This window comes from Ochotona princeps, chromosome 30 (genome assembly GCF_030435755.1).
Source record: "Ochotona princeps isolate mOchPri1 chromosome 30, mOchPri1.hap1, whole genome shotgun sequence".
Classification (NCBI taxonomy): Eukaryota; Metazoa; Chordata; class Mammalia; order Lagomorpha; family Ochotonidae; genus Ochotona; species Ochotona princeps.
In genome coordinates, this window is record NC_080861.1 from 123,653 (window position 1) to 141,958 (window position 18,306).

Genomic DNA, 18,306 nt, shown 5'->3' on the forward strand with positions numbered 1-18,306 from the left:
GAATTCACTGTATTATCCTTATAATGTTTCATTAAGTTTGAGATTGTATCAAAATTAAAGCTACCAAAAAACAACAGCAAAGTTGGGTCCAGTATGATGGCTCAATTAGCTAATCCTCCACCTGCAAGCACTGGGATCCTAAATGAGCGCTACTTTGTATTCTGGCTGTTTTACTTCCATCCAGTTCTCTGCTTACAGTCTAGAAAACAGTGAAGGATGGCTCAAAGCCTTGGGACTCTGCACCCACGTGGGAGACCCAAAAGAAGCTCCTGGCATCAGATTGGCCCAACTCCAGCCGAAGCCAGAGAAGTTGCAGTGCAATTTTTGTAGCCACTTGGGAAGTGAACCTGTGGATGGAAGATTTTTCCTGTCTTTCCCTCTCTCTGTAGGTCTGCCCTTCCAATAAAAATAAACAAATTTGGAAAAAAAAAAAAAAAAACACAACCAAAGTTGTCTTTATTTCTAAATACAAGCAAAATGTTACCAAATCTAGTATGTCACTCTTACTTTTGCAGGCAACACAGTCTTCAAAAAGATGGCAAGATATTGATAGTTTAAGATCAGTATTGTAACAAATTTATTTATATAAAGCTGTAACATAATCAATATATGCATTCCCTGTAGAAAATCTGACCAGGCAACTAATGTTGTACTGTTTTGTTTTGTTTTCTCAAAAATGTTAATACACTCATCCAAATGGATGCAAAAATACTAAAATACTACATTCAGGGTTTTTTAAAAAAGATTTATTTATTTTTATTGCAAATTCAGATATACAGAGAGGAGAAGAGCAGGAGAGGAAAGACAGAGAGGAAGACCTTCCATCCGATGATTCACTCCTCAAGTGACCACAATGGCCAGTGCTATGCTGATCTGAAGCCAGGAGCCAGAAACTTCTTCCAGGTCTCCCACGCAGATGCAGGTTCCCAAGGGTTTGGGCCATCCTCAACTGCTTTCCCAGGCCACAAGCAGGGAGCTGGATGGGAAGTGGGACTGCCACGATATGAACCAGCATCCATATGGGATCCCAGCGCGTTCAAAATGAGGACTTTAGCCACTAGACCACGCCGCCGGGACCTACATTCAGGTTTTTAAAAACACAGATAATACTACACAGTATTCCAACAACATACATTTCTAAAACCTGCTTCTTTGTTGAATAACAATATATATTGAAGTTCATTTCTTTTATGACATAGATTTTATCTTCAGCTGTCGCAGAATAGTGGCCTGGACATATTATTTAGCTAATTTCCCACTGATGGTTATCTGACTCTACCTTGTTTTACCAAAAATGTAACATTAAAAATCTTCACATATAATGCTTCTGTTTCTGCAACATATATTCATGTTTTTAACAGACTCAGACAAAATGCTTTCCCCAACACTGCTTAATCAATTTAAAATCACAGCAACAATGAAGAAAATCCCTGTTTCCCTAAACCCTCACCAATACTAATAATGCTTTCCCTCCTTCATTAATTTAAATATTTGTTTCCTTGAATAGTTTTAACTTTACTAATATTTCCACATGTTTATTAGACATTCAAATTTCCTTGACATAACTAATCATACCCTTGATTTTTCAAATGGACTCTTTCACTTCACATATTGTGTACATTAGTAGAAAGACAGTACAGCAAACCAGGACAAGAAAAAAAGGACAAACCCTACAGGCTCTGCCCAGTATAGGACATTTCTACCACTGCCTAGCTGTCTGACTTTGGGCAAATCACTTAGCTGTACTGTTTGCTCCCTCATTCAGTAAAAATGGGGATAATACTGACACTCACATTAGGTTAGCAAACAAGCATAAAGTGCTTGAAAACAGTGCCTCGCACAGAGTATCATACAGATGTGTTTTCTTTGTGGAAAGGGCATGCTGTAGCTTCTTCCAACCTACCATTGATCTTTTAACCCATTTATAAGTTTTAACTGACCTTTGCTCAAGTAAGTTATTTCGGGCCAGGTGCGGTAGGCCTAACAGTCCTTGCCTTGCTTGCGCTAGGATCCCACATGGACACCGGTTCGTGTCCCAGCGACCTGCTTCCCATCAGCTCCCTGCCTGCTGCCTGGTAAAACAGTCAAGAATGGTCAAAGCCTTGGAACCCTGCACCCACGTGGGAGAACCAGAAGAAGCTCCGGGCTCCTGGCTTTGGATTGACTCAGTTTCAGCAGTTGCTTCCACTTGGGGAATGAATCATCAAATGGAATATCTTCCCCCGTCTCTCCTTCTCTCTGTAAATCTGACTTTGCAATAAAAATAAATAAGTCTTTAAAAAAAGAAAGTTATTTCTCCATTTTTATTCTAACAGTAAACAAGCAAATAGAAACAACTAATTCACCTCACTGGATTTCCCAATCAACTCCTCAAGAACAAATTCAGGGGCCCGGCGCAGTAGCCTAGCCTTACATATGTCGGGGTCCCATACGGGCACCGGTTGGTGTGCAGCTGCTCCACTTCCCATCCAGCTCCCTGTTTGTGGCCTGGGAAAGCAGTTGAGGACGGCCCAAGGCCTTGTAACCCTGCACCTGCATGGAAAACCAGAAAGAAGCTCCTGGCTTCTGACTTCAGACCAGCTCAGCACCGGCCATTGTAGCCGCTTGGGAAGTGAATCATCAGACCGAAGATCTTTCTGTCTTTTCTCCTCTCTGTAAATCCAACTTTCCAACAAAAATAAAATAAAATAAAGAATAAATTCAGATCATAACTTATAAAAAAAATTTTTTTCTGCTAAGATAAAAGTTATCTTCCTTATTGCATAAAGCATTTTCACAAATCAATAAGACTTTCAAAAGAAATAAGCCGAGAAATTCACAACCACTGGAATTAAAAAAAAAAAATGGAGCCTAAAAATATGAAGAGATCTCTCACTTAAAAGTGTAAATTAAAACTACAAATTAAATGTTCCTTTTCCTCTGACAGACTAATAAAGAACATGAAGTTGAAAATACACACTACGTGGGTGTACAGCAATAGGCATTTATCATTGCTGGTAGCAGCATAAATTGTTACAGTTTCTAAGAAAGGAAATTTGTCATTATCTTTGCAAAATAAAAATGCATACACCCTTTGATTCATCAGTCTAACATCTAGGAATTCAGACAGCAAAGAGACATAAGGGCTCATATTAAAAATTACAAACCTATAAGGATATTCACCTCAAAAATATTTATAAAAAAGACAGAAAGCAATCTAAACATCAAACAGTAAGGGACTGGCTAAATAAACTGGTATATCCAAATAATGAACTATTGCATAACTGTTAAAAAGAAAAATACTTGTTTATTTGAATCACAAGAATTAGAGGACAGAGAGAGACTTTCACCCACCAGTTCACTCTCCAGACGGGCTAAAACAGCCAGTCTGGGGACAGGCCAAAGCCAGGAACTTCATCTGGGTCTCCCACATAGATGTCAAGGACCCAAGCACTTGGGTCATCACCCACGGTTTTTCCCAGGCCCTCAGCAGGCAGCTGGATTGAAAATGGAGCAGCCAGGACATCAACTAGTGTCATGAGAGGATGCCGGTATTACAGGCAGCAGCTTTATCAGCTAGCCACAATGCCAGCCCCCAGAGACATAGATAAAAAAACAAACAAGCAAACAAACCTCAAGCTATGTATCAGTGTAAAACAAGAAGATGCAAAATCATGTATACACTTCATAGTTTGATGGGAAAAAACATAAATTTGTACACAATTATGCATTAAAGGTTTGAAGACTGGGGTGGGGGGGCAGCTACATTGTAGCACGGGGAGTTAACCCACAGCCTGAAATACTCTGGTTCACACCCCAGAACTTGGGTCCCTGCCACCCATGTAAGGAAACCTGGAAGAACTCTGGCTCACAGCTTTGGCCTGCCCAATCTCTCACTGTCACAGACATTTGGAAGAACCAGCAGATGGAAAATCTCTCCAGCTCTCTCTCTCTGTAACTGTTCCTTCAAATAAGCAAGCCGGAAGACTCTGCAAGGATTCAAACTGGTCATCCCTGCTTTTGGAGAGGGAACAGCCAAGCAGATATTAGAACGAAACATTTCCATCATATGCAGTTTGTAACAGTTGATCTCTGTGTGGAGTTTTTATGATCTGGTGCTGGTGCTTTGGCTAAACAGACTAATCTCCATTTGCTAGCTCTGGCATCCCGTATGGGCACTGGTTTGCATTGCAGCCGCTCCACTTCAGATCCAGCTCACTGCTTCTAGCCTAGGAAAGTAGCAGAGGATGACTCAGGTCTCTCCAGCCTCTGCATCTATGTAGGAGACTCAGAAAAGGCTCAGATCGGCTCAGCTCTTGCCCCTGCACCAGGGATGGATAATCTCTCTCTCTGTCTCTCCTTCTCTCTATAACTCTGCCTTTCAAATAAAAATAAAGAAATATCTAAAAACATTTAATGATCAACTCATAAATCTTTGTAAACACCACAAGCAATGAGCAGCTCATTGGCCTGGTATTTCAGATGGCCAAATCCCATATCAGAGTGCTTGGATTTGGTGCTGGGCTCTGGCTCTTATGAGGCGGCCATGATGGCTCAAGGAACTGGGTTCCAGTCACTATGCAGGAGACCCAGACTGAGTTCTTATCTCCTAGCTTTGCTCTGGCCAATTCCAGTCACTTCAGGTTTCGTGGGTGAACTAGCAGATGGGGGCTGTGTGACTGTGCACACTCACTTACATCCCAAACAAACATTTTTTTATATATATGTAAACAAAGCAAAACCTAGCCTAGCAGTTAAAACAGTTGCATCGCACATCAAAGCAGCTGGCTGTGGGTAGACTTGGAACGTGTTCTTGGGTCCAGTCCTCACTAGCCCAAGCTGTGAATGGGCAGTCATTTGGGCGAGTGAATGAGAAAATGAGTATGCACTCTGTTTCTGTTGCCCTCACATAAACTTTTTCAAAAAACATTTTTTAAATTAAAATAAGAACCCAGATCTGGAGCTGCAGCACAACAGGTCAAAGCACTTGCAACACTGGCCCCAGTGCAGTAGCCAAGTGGCTAAAGTCCTCACCTTACATGCACCAGGATCCCATATGGGTGCCGGTTCATGTCCCACCTCCCATTTCCCACCCAGCTCCCTGCTTGCAGCCTGGGAGAGCAATGGGGGATGGTCTAAGGCCTTGGGACCCTGCACTCACATGGGAGACCTGGAAGAGGCTCCTGGCTTCAAATTGACTCAGCTCTGGCCATTGTGGCCACCTGGGGAGTGAATCAGCAGACAGAAGATCTTTCCCTCCCTCTCTCTGTAAAGCCTGACTTTTCAATAAAAATAAATAAATCTTGGGCCCGGCGATGTGGCCTAGCGCCTAAAGTCCTCGCCTTGAAAACCCCGGGATCCCATATGGGCGCCAGTTCTAATCCCGGCAGCTCCACTTCCCATCCAGCTCCCTGCTTGTGGCCTGGGAAAGCAGTTGAGGATGGCCCAATGCATTGGGACACTGCACCCGTGTGGGAGACCCGGAAGAGGTTCCAGGTTCCCGGCTTCGGATTGGCGCGCACCGGCCGTTGCGGCTCACTTGGGGAGTGAATCATCGGACGGAAGATCTTCCTCTCTGTCTTTCCTCCTCTGTGTATAACTGGCTGTAATCAAAATAAATAAATAAATAAATAAATCTTAAAAACAAAACAAAAAAAAGCAGAAACACTTGTAGCACCATCAGCCAATATCAGAGTGCTGGTTTGAGTCCCAGCTGCAGCTTCTGATGTAGCCCCTGCTAACCTACTCAGGAAAGCAATGCAAAGTGGCCTATCCTGCCTCCCATACAGGAAACCAAGACAAGAGTTCCTGAATTCTGGTTTCAGCATGGCCTAGCCCCAGCTACTGTGGCCATTTGGGGACTGAACCAGCAGATGGAAGTTAGCTAGATAGCTAGCTAGCTCGTTCACTCATGTTTTCCTCCCTCCCTCTTTTCTCCTCCTCTCTTTTCTCCATGTGTGTGTCTGTCACCCTGCCATTCAAATAAATAAATCTTACCCAAAGAGAGAGAGAGAGAGAGAGAACCCTCTCTGTGAAAACAAACTTTGTTTAGTTCTTCAGTACATTTTAAATGATCATGCATAGTAGCCTACTGTGCTATGCAGTCATATATTGACTATGGTAGGAATGCTCAATTAGCAAAAGCTGAAATACACCAAGCCAGCTGCTTAGTTCCCTTAATGGAACTTTTTTAAACCTTCAGATATCCAGAGGGACCCCAGAAATCTTAATTTCAGTAGGTCTGTGGTAGAGCCGGACATCAGAACTTTTTTTCAAAAGATTATTTACTGGGGCTCAGAACAGTAGTCTAGTGGCTAAAGTTCTCACCTTGGAACACACAGGGATCCTACATGAGTGCCGGATATAACCCTGGAAGCCCTGCTTCCCATCCAGCTCCCTGCTTGTGGCCTGGGAAAGCAGAAGAGGACAGCCCAAAGTCTTGGGACCCTGATCCCAGGTGGGAGACCCAGAAGCTCCTGGCTTCAGATCAGCTCAGCTCTGGCCATTGCAGTTACTTGGGGAGTGAATCAGCAGATGGAAAACCTTCCTCTCTGTCTCTCCTCCTTTTTGTTTCTTCTCCTCTCTGTATATCTGACTTTCCAATAAAAATAACAGATCTTAAAGAAAAAAAAGATTATTTACTGGAAAGGTAGACCAGATTCACTGAAAGAACTTTTTTTTTTTTTAAGATTTATTTTATTTTTATTGGAAAGTCAGATATACAGAGAGAAGGGCAGACAGAGACACCTCTTCTGGATCTCCCACACTGGTGCAGGGTTCCAAGGTTTTGGGCCATCCTCAACTGTTTTCCCAGGCCACACACAGGGAGCTAGATGGGAAGCAGGGTCGCCAGGAATGAAATATTTAAATACTTTAAAAATTATGAATCTTAAGCACTAAATAACATATAAGCAGTAAAATAACATCTGACATGCTATCTAAAAGTAAATGGTTCAAGATAAAAAGCAGTAATTAAAGCACCAGAAACTTAAAGGCTGCTCATTTTATAAGGAGACAGGAGTTCCACAAGGTTCAAGCACCCTAAGCAGTGCCTTCAGAACATGTTCCACATTGGGGCCCCTAGGCCTGACGTCAAGTGGCCGACCCTCACCTTCGGGCACTGAGGCGGTTGGGCTGCTGGCAGCAGCCTGCTCCCTTTCTCCTCCCACTTCTGCCAAATACAAGGAAAAAAAGGTTGGAAACGGTCGTCTCATCCACTTTCCTCAGTTCCTCAACCCTTCCCACCCTAGTTGGTAGTCCACATGGGCATGCATCCTTCTCAACTATGTAAACATCATCAAAAATAGAATACACTTGTTACATAAAAAAAGAAAAAGAATGTATCTATTCTGTCTGTAATGACATTATTAGAACCAAACCCATAGAAGCTGTCTGTCAATTCCATTCCACTGGTCTTTGTATGAGTACTGTTGTAACTTTATAAGGTAGTCATTTTAGTGATTGAAGTGACATACAAAGCTAAAAATATGTCAAAGTTTTCTTAACGTAAATATTTTAACTTACACTAGTACATGACTATACAAAGATTCCGTTAGCAACTCTCAAAAGAGGAAAGAACTTTATTAGCAGATAAAACATACCATCAGATATTACTGTCCAATAATTTCATAAAAGACAAGGAAACAGGATTAGAAGATAAACAACATGGTTTTATTCTAACAGCGTTAATTCCACAGTTACTTAGGAGTCTATTCAGAGTTCTAGGTTTAAGTCAAACCAATTCCATGAACTCATTTGAGGTTTATCTCCTTCTTCTGTCCAACAAACCCTTAGCAGACAGCTCTGGGAACTTTTACAAAGAACCCTTTTCTCTCCAGTTTCTCTCTCTCCGAAAGATAGCTTCTTCCTCTAACCTAAATAACTCATCATTTCATTTCAAATTCCTGACAATAACGACTCCTTAGCAGAAAGAACCCTTTTATAATTACTTCCTCTCAACTCTATTGAATAGCCAATAATTTATTTGATTTATACTTGATCAAAAAAAAAATTCAAACTTTCCATGCCAAATAAAAACACTTAAAGTATGATCATGAGATTTCCTTTTTCAGGCTCCAGGACCAATTAGCAATAACAATATTCATAAATACAATCCTGTAACAATATTCAAATGTCCTAATAATAAGCAATCAGAGCATTTAGAAAATCTAACAATTTTCCAAATGAGGTAACCTTTTGGCATCAGTTCAAACCTAAGTTCAGCAGCCACTACGATTCTGAAAGGGACTAATTTCACAACATAGACCCCTATAGTTTTCATAATAGTAACACCTTCTTGATTGTTCAGCTGTATAATTTACAAAACACTTTCATGTCTAGCATCTCAAAAATCATTCTCAGGATAACACTGTGAAAAAGGGTATTTTCTTTCCTTTTTTTTTTAAGATGTATTACCGGTCCCAGCACAGCAGCCTAGAGGGAATCCCATAGCCCTTGCATGCACTGGGATTCCATAGGTGCCAGTTGGTGGCCCGGCTGCCTCTCTTCCCATCCAGCTCCCTGCTTGTGGCCTGGAAAAGCAGTGGAGGATGTCCCAAAACCTTGGAACCCTGCACCCAGGTGGGAGCCCAAAACAAGCTCCTGGCTCCAGACTGCCTCAGCTCCAGCCATTACGGCCTCTTTGAGAATGAATCAGCAGCTGGAAGATCTTTCTCTCTGCATCTCCGATAAAAATAAATAAATCTTTCTAGAAAAGATGTATTATTATATTTATTGGAAAAGCAGGACTGAGGGACAGACAGAGGCTCACTACCAAATGCCCACAATGGTCAGGCCAGCCATGGCCAAAGGCAGTAGCTTCAATACTATCTCCCACGTGGATGTAGGTACCAAGCATTTGGCCCAAGTACTTTCCCAAGGGCATTAACAGAGAGCTGGGTTAGAAGTGCAAGTAGCCAGACTGCAACTGGCACCCACACGGAATGTGACCACTGCAGGAGACAGCTTAACTCACTGTGACTACAACAGGTCCCAAATAAGCATTATCTAAAGGATTTCTCTAGTGCAGGCATCTTGTTGACACTGACAAAGTCAAAAAGATAAAAAAAGCAAAAACAAATTCTACTCTGGAAAAGTTCAATCTAGAGGAAACAAACATATTTTTAGACACTTATTTTAAAGTCAGAAAGAGAGAAAGATCTTCTACCCACTGGTTCACTCCAAAGATGGTCCCAACAGCTCAGGCTGGGCCAGGAGCTCTGGGGGCAGAGGCCCAGCACTTGGGCCATCTCATACTGCCTTTTCAAGCCATTACCAGAGAGCTGCATCAGATATGAACAAGACAGGACACAAACCAGCCCACATATGGGATGTTGGCATCACAGGTGGCAGCTCAACTCACTGTACCACAACACCAGCCCCATAAATCATTTCTATGAAACATGCTCTAATAGGGAAATTGACTCCCCAAAAAGAGTGACTCCCCAACGCAAGCACCTTTTAACAACAGATGGGGACTGGGGGTGCAAAAGGCAAGAGGAGGAGCTCCCTGACATAAACACGAGGTAGGAGAACCGAGTAAGACAAGCCTAGGCAGAGGACACAACAGGTGAGGCTAGTATAATGAGCATTATTCCTAGTCTAACAATAAAGATTTACCAACGGTAAGTGAGCTGTCTCCAGTCGCATGAATATTAACTAGCCATGTATGAAGCAGAACACAAGTCTTACTTTAATCAGTTTTGTACATATATCAAAAAATGCCAGGACATGCTGGTCAAAAACGTCACATTGAGATGCATTATATCCTTTACTCATTCTTAAGACGCTCCAGGTTCTAACTCGGGTACTGGGTGAAGGGACCTTAATTAATCCTCACAGCAATCATATAAAACAGAGTTTGCTAACCCTATTTTAAAATGAGCACATGGGGAGATACAGAGATTAACAAGTGAATATTCAAATTCAAATGATTAACTTCACCAGGCCTCTAAGCTCAAGCACTTAACCACACATATTCCCCAAATCTTCTCTTACTTGGTCAAACAGCCCTAAGAAACCAAGGACAGGAAGTAAGTCCTGAGATACAATGTGGTCCCACTGTACCATACATCTAAAAATTCACCCATTCTTCACATCTGTACCCTTTATTAATATGGAAAGCCTAGGTGGTATGAGCCTTTCCGCAAACTTTTACAATCTGATTTAACTGGAAGTGCACACATCCAACACACAGTAATGCCCGAAAGGAGGTGGTCACAGAACAACAGCATGAAACCTAAAGATACATAAAGGAGAAAGGCCTAATTCTATCTCACTTGAGTGTAATGCAGGATTTTGTAGGGTTTTTGGGGGGGAGGAATTGGAGACAGAACATGCATGTGTGCTTCAGATACACTAGCAACCAGCTACTCAACACATGGGAAGTCTAACCAAAGGATGAATTCTGGAGTAACATCCCTAACTCTCTTTGAAAAAGGTCCTATGACACTCCTTGACTACCTAACAACCAAACTTGTCTCTTTAAAACACAGTTAAGGAATCAGACAGTTGGGAAATGAGTTTTGAGAACTGACGGTCTCCCACACTGGATCTGTGAATGCCAGCTGTCTGAAACTGGCCACACAATAATCTTTTCATTTGTCAATCTTACATTTCACTTTATGGGTTATATGTGAAAAATAGTAAATCCTGGCATAAAACCCTTAAAGGTGGCTGTGGACTAACATCACCTCTATAATTTTAAAGATACATAAATCAACCCATCCTCACTTTTCAATGGGACAATTCCTAGGACAATGTTGACAAGTGCTAGGAATATTTCCTTTCCAGTCCCACAGATGTCTAACTCCCCAAATTAGATATTCCCATCATCAGTGCAGAATATGTCAGCACACTTCCTAGGTTAACAGATACGATCATGCTTTCTTCCAAGGTTTCCCAGTTTGGTATAGAGGAAAGGCAGCCTAGTTACGCCCTGCCCTAACCTGTTTAGTATCTTCATTGCCAGCAACACCACAAAACCACTTCTGCGATGTAACCACTTGCTAATGATGCTTCCAGGTCTCAGCTTCACTCCTTCCCCCTCCCAAGCCCACCTGTCAGTTTCAGGCAAACAGGAAAAAGCGTCTCTTCACAAGGTTCTGAAGGTCAACGACCTTTGAATTACATCACCTGAAAGGGGAGTATAAGAGGCAGTAGTTCTGTGTATGTAATACTAAGATTTTCTATGAAGCAATTGTTCCTTGAGCTGAGCCATCAACTGAGCAAGTCAATAAACAAGAAACTAACTAGGATAACAAATTTAAATATTTTGACCATGGGCTATCATTTCCAGCAAGTAGATGATCAAATCTTCAAGATTGGGTGGTCAGGTTGCTCTAAAACTACAGAAACAAAGTGATTCCCCTTAATTCTGTAGAACAAAGTGTCGATTACAGTGATACCTCTTACAAAACTTTACAGGGACTGGCGTTGTGGCTCACCTTCCAAAACCAGGATCCCACGTGGGCACCAATTCATGTCCTGACTGCTCCACTTCCATCCAGCTCCCTGGGGAGCTGCAGTAGCTGGGGAAAACAGTGGAGGATGGTTCCAGTCCTTGGAACCCTGCACCCATATGGGAGACCTAGAAGCAGCTACTGGCTGCTGGCTCTGGATCGGCTCAGCTCCAGCTGTTGCAGCCATTTAGGGAGTGAAACAGCAGATGGAAGATCTTCCTCTGCCTCTCCTCTCTAACAATAAAAACAAACAAAGCACAACTGTTTTCAGCATGTCTTTGCCACTGAGCAGTATAAAACACAGGGCTGCACAGTGAGTATTGTGGCACCACAAATTAAGCCATCACTTAGGGTATCTGTGTCCCATACTGAGTGCCTGGGATGGAGTGGAACTTGTTTCCAACCTAGTTTTCCACTAATGTGGGTGGGAAAGCAGCAGATGATGACTTAAGTACTTGGGTCTCAGACACACACCCCCACGTGAGAAATCTGCATGGAGCTGCAGGCTCCTGCCTGGCCCTGGTTACCTCAAATTCTCAGAGAAGGAGCTAGCAGATAGAAGACCTGCCTCAACGTCTCAGCCTCTCCCTTACTGTCCTTTCAAACAAATCAACACATGAACGTGATAAGCTCTGCTTGAAAGAGCCCAACCCTACTCAGCTCCAAAATGCTCATCTAGGCAGTCTTGGTGCAAACTGCAGTTACGAATCAGTGAGGCTCCAAGGCCTGGTTCCCAGTCACATCAAACTGAAAAGTGGTGAACATCTGGAAAATCAGATCAACAGAAGCTCTGGTCCAGCAATAGTTTATCCAGATAGTAAAATACATGCAAATAAAATAAATGTAAAACAAAATAAATTGGGGCTGGCATTGTGGCACAGGGGTTTGAGCCACTACCTGTGATGCCAGGATCCCATATGGGTGCCACTTAAAGAGTCTTGGCTGCTCCACTTCCCATCCAGCTTCTTGCTAATGCACCTAGGAAAGCAGCTGAAGGGGGCTCAAGTCCTGGGTCACTGCACCTGATATGGGAGACCCGAAGCTCCTAACTTTGCCCTGGCTCAGCCCTGACTATTGCAGTCATTTGGGGAATGAACCAGCATATGGGAGCTCTCTGTGTATCTCTGGCTTTCAAGTAAAACAAACAAAAAAGACTGAATCTGAGGGGGTGTCACAGTGATTTACATATCCCACATGCCAGTTGCTCCATTTCTGATCCAGCTGTTAATATACCAGAAAAAGCAGCCGAGGTTGGCCCAAACACCTGAGACCCAGTGAACCAGTGTGGGAGACCTGGGGAAAGCTCCAGGCTCCTGTGGCCATTTAGGGAGAGAACCAGTGGATGGAAAACATCCCTGTCTTTCTGCATGTCTGTCTCTCTCATCTCCTTCTGTTTTTTTCCTACTTATCAAATAAAGAAGTATGAAAGACAAAGTGTGAGATTTAATCTGAATGCTGAGAAATTCTTAAGCTTTAACGTTGAGAACACAGAAAAGATCCACTTCTCTGGTGCCACTTTCCAAGTATTAAAACCTATAACCTCTTAAAGACTACATCAGAGCATTAAAAAGAGAGAGAGAGAGAATTAAACATGTTTGCTTCTGGAGCTGAATAAAATTCCAAATACTTGAAAAAGGAGCAACCTGAAGAGCAAGTGGAAAGATCTCATCTCAATGAATACTCACTATTCAAGACGAAGGTAACTTCACAGCCTGGCCAAGAGCACTACCCATTTCAATGCAATTCCGTTTTCCCAAGTCAGGTGGAAAGTACCCCTCAGGACACGAGACAAGAAAGGTATTTTCAGGCTCAGAATACTGAAGACATGCTCATTTTCCACGAAAGTATAATAAATTTTACGTATCTATTTTAAAAATAGCAAATGGGGAGAGCAGGATGGTCATTCCACCAGAATACAACTTGTGAAAGGGGGAAATAAAGGCAATCTGATGCTAAAAGGCTCTTTAAAATAAATAAACGAAACGTCCAATGACAGAATGCAAACCTCTAAACAAAACTCTGTACTAAGTAGGACGGCTCGCTCACCAAAGTACCAATTACACGCCTGAGAAGGAAAGGAATTAAGTGGGTTAAGTGAGGGCTGGGTGACTGTTTTGAGACCCGCTCACAGGAAGCCACACATCCTGCCCCAAGTGTCTGTCAGCCCCGCCGTCTCTCGAGTCCAGCCCCGGCGCGGCAAGGCGGGGCGAGCACAGGTGTGGGGCGGCCGGCACGCCAGCCACTCGGCTCCCGGGCGGCCTGCTTCCTCCGGCGCACGGCGCCTTTTTCAACCTCTCCGGCTCGGGGGCCCAGGAAGCGGGCGGCCCTCACCCCGCGGGCCAGCCCTACCTCCCCGCCCTCCTCCCCGTAATTACCGCTCGGCACCCACCTCGGGGCCGCTCCCCGCGGCCGCAGCCGCCCGGAGGCCTGCGTCAGAACGCGGCCGGAAGCGCCTCACGCCCCCGGCCAGCGCCCCCCGGCCGCGCCCAAGGGGGCTCCGGCGGCCCCGAGTCCAGGCCGCGCCCCGCGGCCCCAGCCTCCTCCTGCCCCAGGCCAGGTCCCGGCTCGCCTCACGCCCTCCCGGGCAGACGGCCGCAGCCCACGCCGCCCCGTCCAGGCGACGCCTCCCCCTACACACCCCCTCCCGGCCTCGCCGGAGCCCGGCCCTCCTCGCGCGCCCGGCCGGGCCTCCGCCCCCACGCGGGCTCCCTCGCCAGCCCCGGGATCCCATCACGGCTCGGGGGGCTCCTCAGCCGCCGCCAGAGGGTCCCCTCAGCCCCGGCCTGTGCTTACAGATCTTGCCCCGGAGGCTCTGCAGCACTCGCACTTGGCGACTGTCCTCGTCCCCGGCCTCGGGCTCTGCCGTCGCAGGCGCTGCCGGCGCCTCGGAAGAAGCCGCCGCCGCAGCAGGCGCCGCCGCCGCCATGGTGCCGCCCGGCCCGTGCCGCAGCCCCGCCGCCTGCGTCGCCCGGCGAGGCGGAGCCCCGCGGCGGCCTAGGCCGGACTCCGCCGCCCTGGGCCCCGCCCTCCCCCGGCGCGCCCCGCCCCGCCCGGGCCCCGCGTCGCCGCCCCCGCCGGCCTGGCGCGAACCGAACTCCGGACTCGGGCGCAGGGTGCCGCCGTGGTCGTGCTTCTAGGCAGCCTGGAAATCCCTCCTCCCGACCCCGGCTTTCCTGTGATTCCCCTGAATCCTCCCGGCAATGGGTCACCCTCCACGGGAGGACCGAAATTTCCAACGCTCTGGGGGAAAAACGGGCCTTTCCCAATCCGGGGAACTCCGGGTGGGAAAGGAAGTAAACTGGAATTTGGCATTTTTGTGGCCCTCATGACTACAGAAGACTCGCGGAGAGGCGCCTTAGAATCCCACCGCTTTGACCCACACGTCCCGCAGCACCAAATCACAGAACACTGCTGGAAGCTACTACAGGAAAAGGAGCCAACCCCGAGATTCCAGCCCCACAGCAGCTCCGAGGACCCCCACCCCTGATGTGTTTCCTCTGAAGCAAAGCCAAGCGGGGTTTCCCCCACACACACCATAAATGGGCTTGTTTGGAAGGGAATTGACCATGAGAAATCCCTCAATCTTGGACTCCTGGCTTTAAGTCTGCTTCAAGGGAACCCTTTCTAATGAGTAAACTGCGTGAATAATATCCTGGAATGTGATGAGAAAGATGATTTCCTGGTCTTGAGGTTGGTAACTGCGCTGTGCTAAGAAGGAAGAAACTGTGACTTAATAGGAAAGGATAGCTCTGATTCAACAACAATCAGTCAGCAAGTCAGTTGTATGTATGTGTCTGAGGTAATGACAAGCATCGGAGACTGCACACAAAGGACCAGCCCTTAAGATAGAAAATACAGACAAGGGCAGAGGCACTGGAGGGTGCAGTAGGATCATGAACAGAAAGGAGTCAGGGAGAACTTTCTGAGAGGCGAGGCCAGTGAGAGGCCGAGGTGTGCCCGAAGGGTAGAGGTGGCTTGGGCAAAGGCAGGCCAGTGAGAGAGAACCGCTGGCATCCAGTCTGCCTGTGACCCTGAGTAGCAAGGCTCCCCCTTCTGCCTGTACTGCTGGGCAACTCGGTGATCTTCAGATTTGTTGAAGGAAGTCAATATGCCTCCTCTTACTGAATGTTTTGCAGTTGTTTCAAACAACAGGTCTGAAACTCAATCCCCTGGTCTCCTTTCCCAGCCTGACTTCATACCCATAGGCTGTGATTCAGGGTTGCAAGCTGGAACTCCACCTTAGCTCTCCTCTCCAAATCCTACCCACTGCTGAGATCTTTTCCGGCTCCTTTCCTTGCCATGTCCTGCCATTGCCCTTGTTAATGTCATCCTATTGGAAAAGTATTATCCACGTGTACAGTTTTTGATTTGGTTTTTGAAAGGCTTGCCTTTTGAGAGCTTAATTTTACTCCTTTTGCATCTGTGTCATGTGGGCAAGTCGTTCGGTTTTCCTGAGCCCTCTTTATTAACAGTACAAATGGAAATGTTGTATTATCTCTTCCTTCTTTGAAGAGTTAACGCATTCCCCAGAACTCCTGTGTGAAGCCTCTCGAGGAATGCTAACCATAGGATGAATTCATAAATGCCATCTCATGCCCTTGTAGTAAGTGTCCCCTCCCTCTCAGGCCACCTACACACCACTTAAATGAGTCTTTCTAAAGCAAAACTCGAGTTTGTCACTTCTCTGCTCAAAAGAAGAGCCACACGCACATGCACACACATCAATGGCTTCATTCATCTCTTCTGCCAGCAAGTAAATGCACACTATAGGTCATGAACAGTGCTAGAAATGAAGAAAAGAATGAAGTTCAAATTCCTCAGCCAACCCTCCGGTATACATGAGTCAGGCCTGGGGCTGGGCCAGGCTGGGAGAGTTCATAACATCCACTGGCAGATCTGAGAACCAGCACAGGGTGCAGGATGGGTTGGCTTGGACTACAACTTCAACCAGTTCATACTAGGGCTGGAACTGGGCACTGGCTGGACCAGGCTAGACTGTGTCACCCACCAGCAGGAGCTGGAACTGGGAGCAGGCTGGACCAGCCAGGCTGCAACACCTGCTGCTGGATGCCAAAGTGAGGCAAGCCATTCCAGTCTGGGTGCAGTGGGTGCCAAGTCTGTGAGCTCTGGGGGTGGGGGCCTGGTGGGGCCAGGGTCACCTGGCCAAGGTCCTTGGGTTCACCTGTAAGAACTGGTCCTCCTCAGTGGAAAAGACAGAGCAGTGGATGGCAGACACTAATACACATGGAGGATATGGCCACTGGGGCCTGCAGCGGACATCTGGTACCATAGCAGAGGAAGGAAAACAAACCCCAGCAAAAATCTGGTAGAATGGATGCTGTAAGTTCAACTATGTCAACCAAGGGACATTGGAGGAGCCTCCTCATCTTTGGATCGCCAAGATCAAGAGCATTTCACAACTATCAAAGCCATCTGGACAGAAACCCTTGGAGCATGTGCCACATAGGAACCCTGGGTTGATACTGAGTAAGCATTTCCCATTCCTGGGGCACTGGTGCAGTTGGATGCTGGATATGGCTTCTCCTTTATCACCTCCCTTCCCCCAGAAGAAGAAATAGAAAATTTGGAAATAATGATCACACCCTCTTTTCCCTAACCCTTGATCCTTCCAACCCTGATCAACTATGTAAACATCATTAAAAATAAAATAAAATAAATTCTTCAGTGCCAAATGTTCAGGATTGGAACTGGACCCAGCCCACCTGATTCCTCTCATCTACAGCTGCATGGAGCCATGCGTCCCATCCCACCGCCTCCCAACCAGATTCTGCTAAGAGTAGTGATGCTGGCCCTCCTGCATCCATCTCTTTCTTACCTGGGTGGAGGGAGTTACTTGCATCATCCTGTGCCACTGTTCACACTCTGCTTGCTGGGTGTAACCTGGTGCTTACTTTACCTCTCCTCCTGGGTTCACTTTTTTAACCCCCTCAGCAAATATCTGGTGAATGAATGGGTGAAATGATATTAGCCTCCTTACTTCCTCTGTTTTGTAGACATTCTACTTTGTAGAAGTATTTCTTTTCTGAAAAGGCTGATTTGTATTTATGGTTCATTTTTCTATCTGCCTAAATAGTTAAAATAAGAATGGAAAAACTGCAATGCAATTCAACAATTTGAAAGTAATAAACAGTTTTTAAAAGCTGGCTTCTGGGCCAGCACAGTAGCTCAATAGCCTAATCCTCCACCTGTAGACATGGCATCCCATATAGGATACCATGTTCGGGATGTCAGTTCTCATCCCAGCTGCTCCATCTAGTTCCCATCTAGTTCCCTGTTTTGTGGCCTGGGAAAACAGAGGAAGATGGCCCTAAGCTAAAACAGAAAATTCAATTTCTTTTTCATCTGCAATCACTTCTGATGGCTTCTGAGTAAAGTGAAGGAAATTATTATTTATTATTACTAATACCGGACTCCTGTGAAGAGATTTGTAATAGAATCAATGTTTCCTTCATGCAAAATCTTTGGAAAACAAAGTTTTGTAAACAAGATGGGCTCATAGCATAATTACAAAAGGGCTGCTAGTACCTCATTCCCTTTATTGCTCTTGTATTGTGTTTTAAACTCATCTAGAGTTCCTCTCATTTCTTCATGATGTTTAGTAACTGGAACAATATTGCATCATACACAAACTTGCACTGTATTTCCTTCCTCATATTATTAATGAATGTGTTTAAAGGCTATTACTGCCTTCTCTAACTGCCCCTACACCCCACCTTCATTCTGGTGAGCAACCATTCACTACTAAGTCTTTTCCTGTTTCTTCACCAGGTTTTAACCCATTAAATCATCTTGGTCTGTGAAGTGGCTTCCTTTGTGCTAAATGGTGCTGGGCACCAAGTTCAGAACT

General features: G+C 45.4%; 1 protein-coding gene across 9 annotated transcripts in view; it reads right to left on the reverse strand.

The window, feature by feature from the left end:
- The window catches only part of RASA2 (RAS p21 protein activator 2), a 106,085-nt gene extending 91,666 nt beyond the window's left edge, over positions 1-14,419 (reverse strand). For 2 of the 9 annotated variants that reach the window (XM_058657253.1, XM_058657249.1), the window contains exons 1-3: positions 13,828-14,023; positions 13,124-13,302; positions 11,424-11,672 (exon numbers count right to left, since the gene is read on the reverse strand). In XM_058657253.1, coding sequence (XP_058513236.1) covers positions 11,424-11,625 — 202 coding nt within the window. In that variant the 5' untranslated portion in view covers positions 11,626-11,672; positions 13,124-13,302; positions 13,828-14,023. Of the gene's footprint in view, positions 1-11,423; positions 11,673-13,123; positions 13,303-13,443; positions 13,779-13,827; positions 14,024-14,231 lie in introns of those variants that run through there. The other 7 variants (XM_004588351.4, XM_004588350.4, XM_058657250.1 and 4 more) reach the window with 6 other exon arrangements.
- Between the last annotated feature and the right edge of the window lie 3,887 nt (positions 14,420-18,306).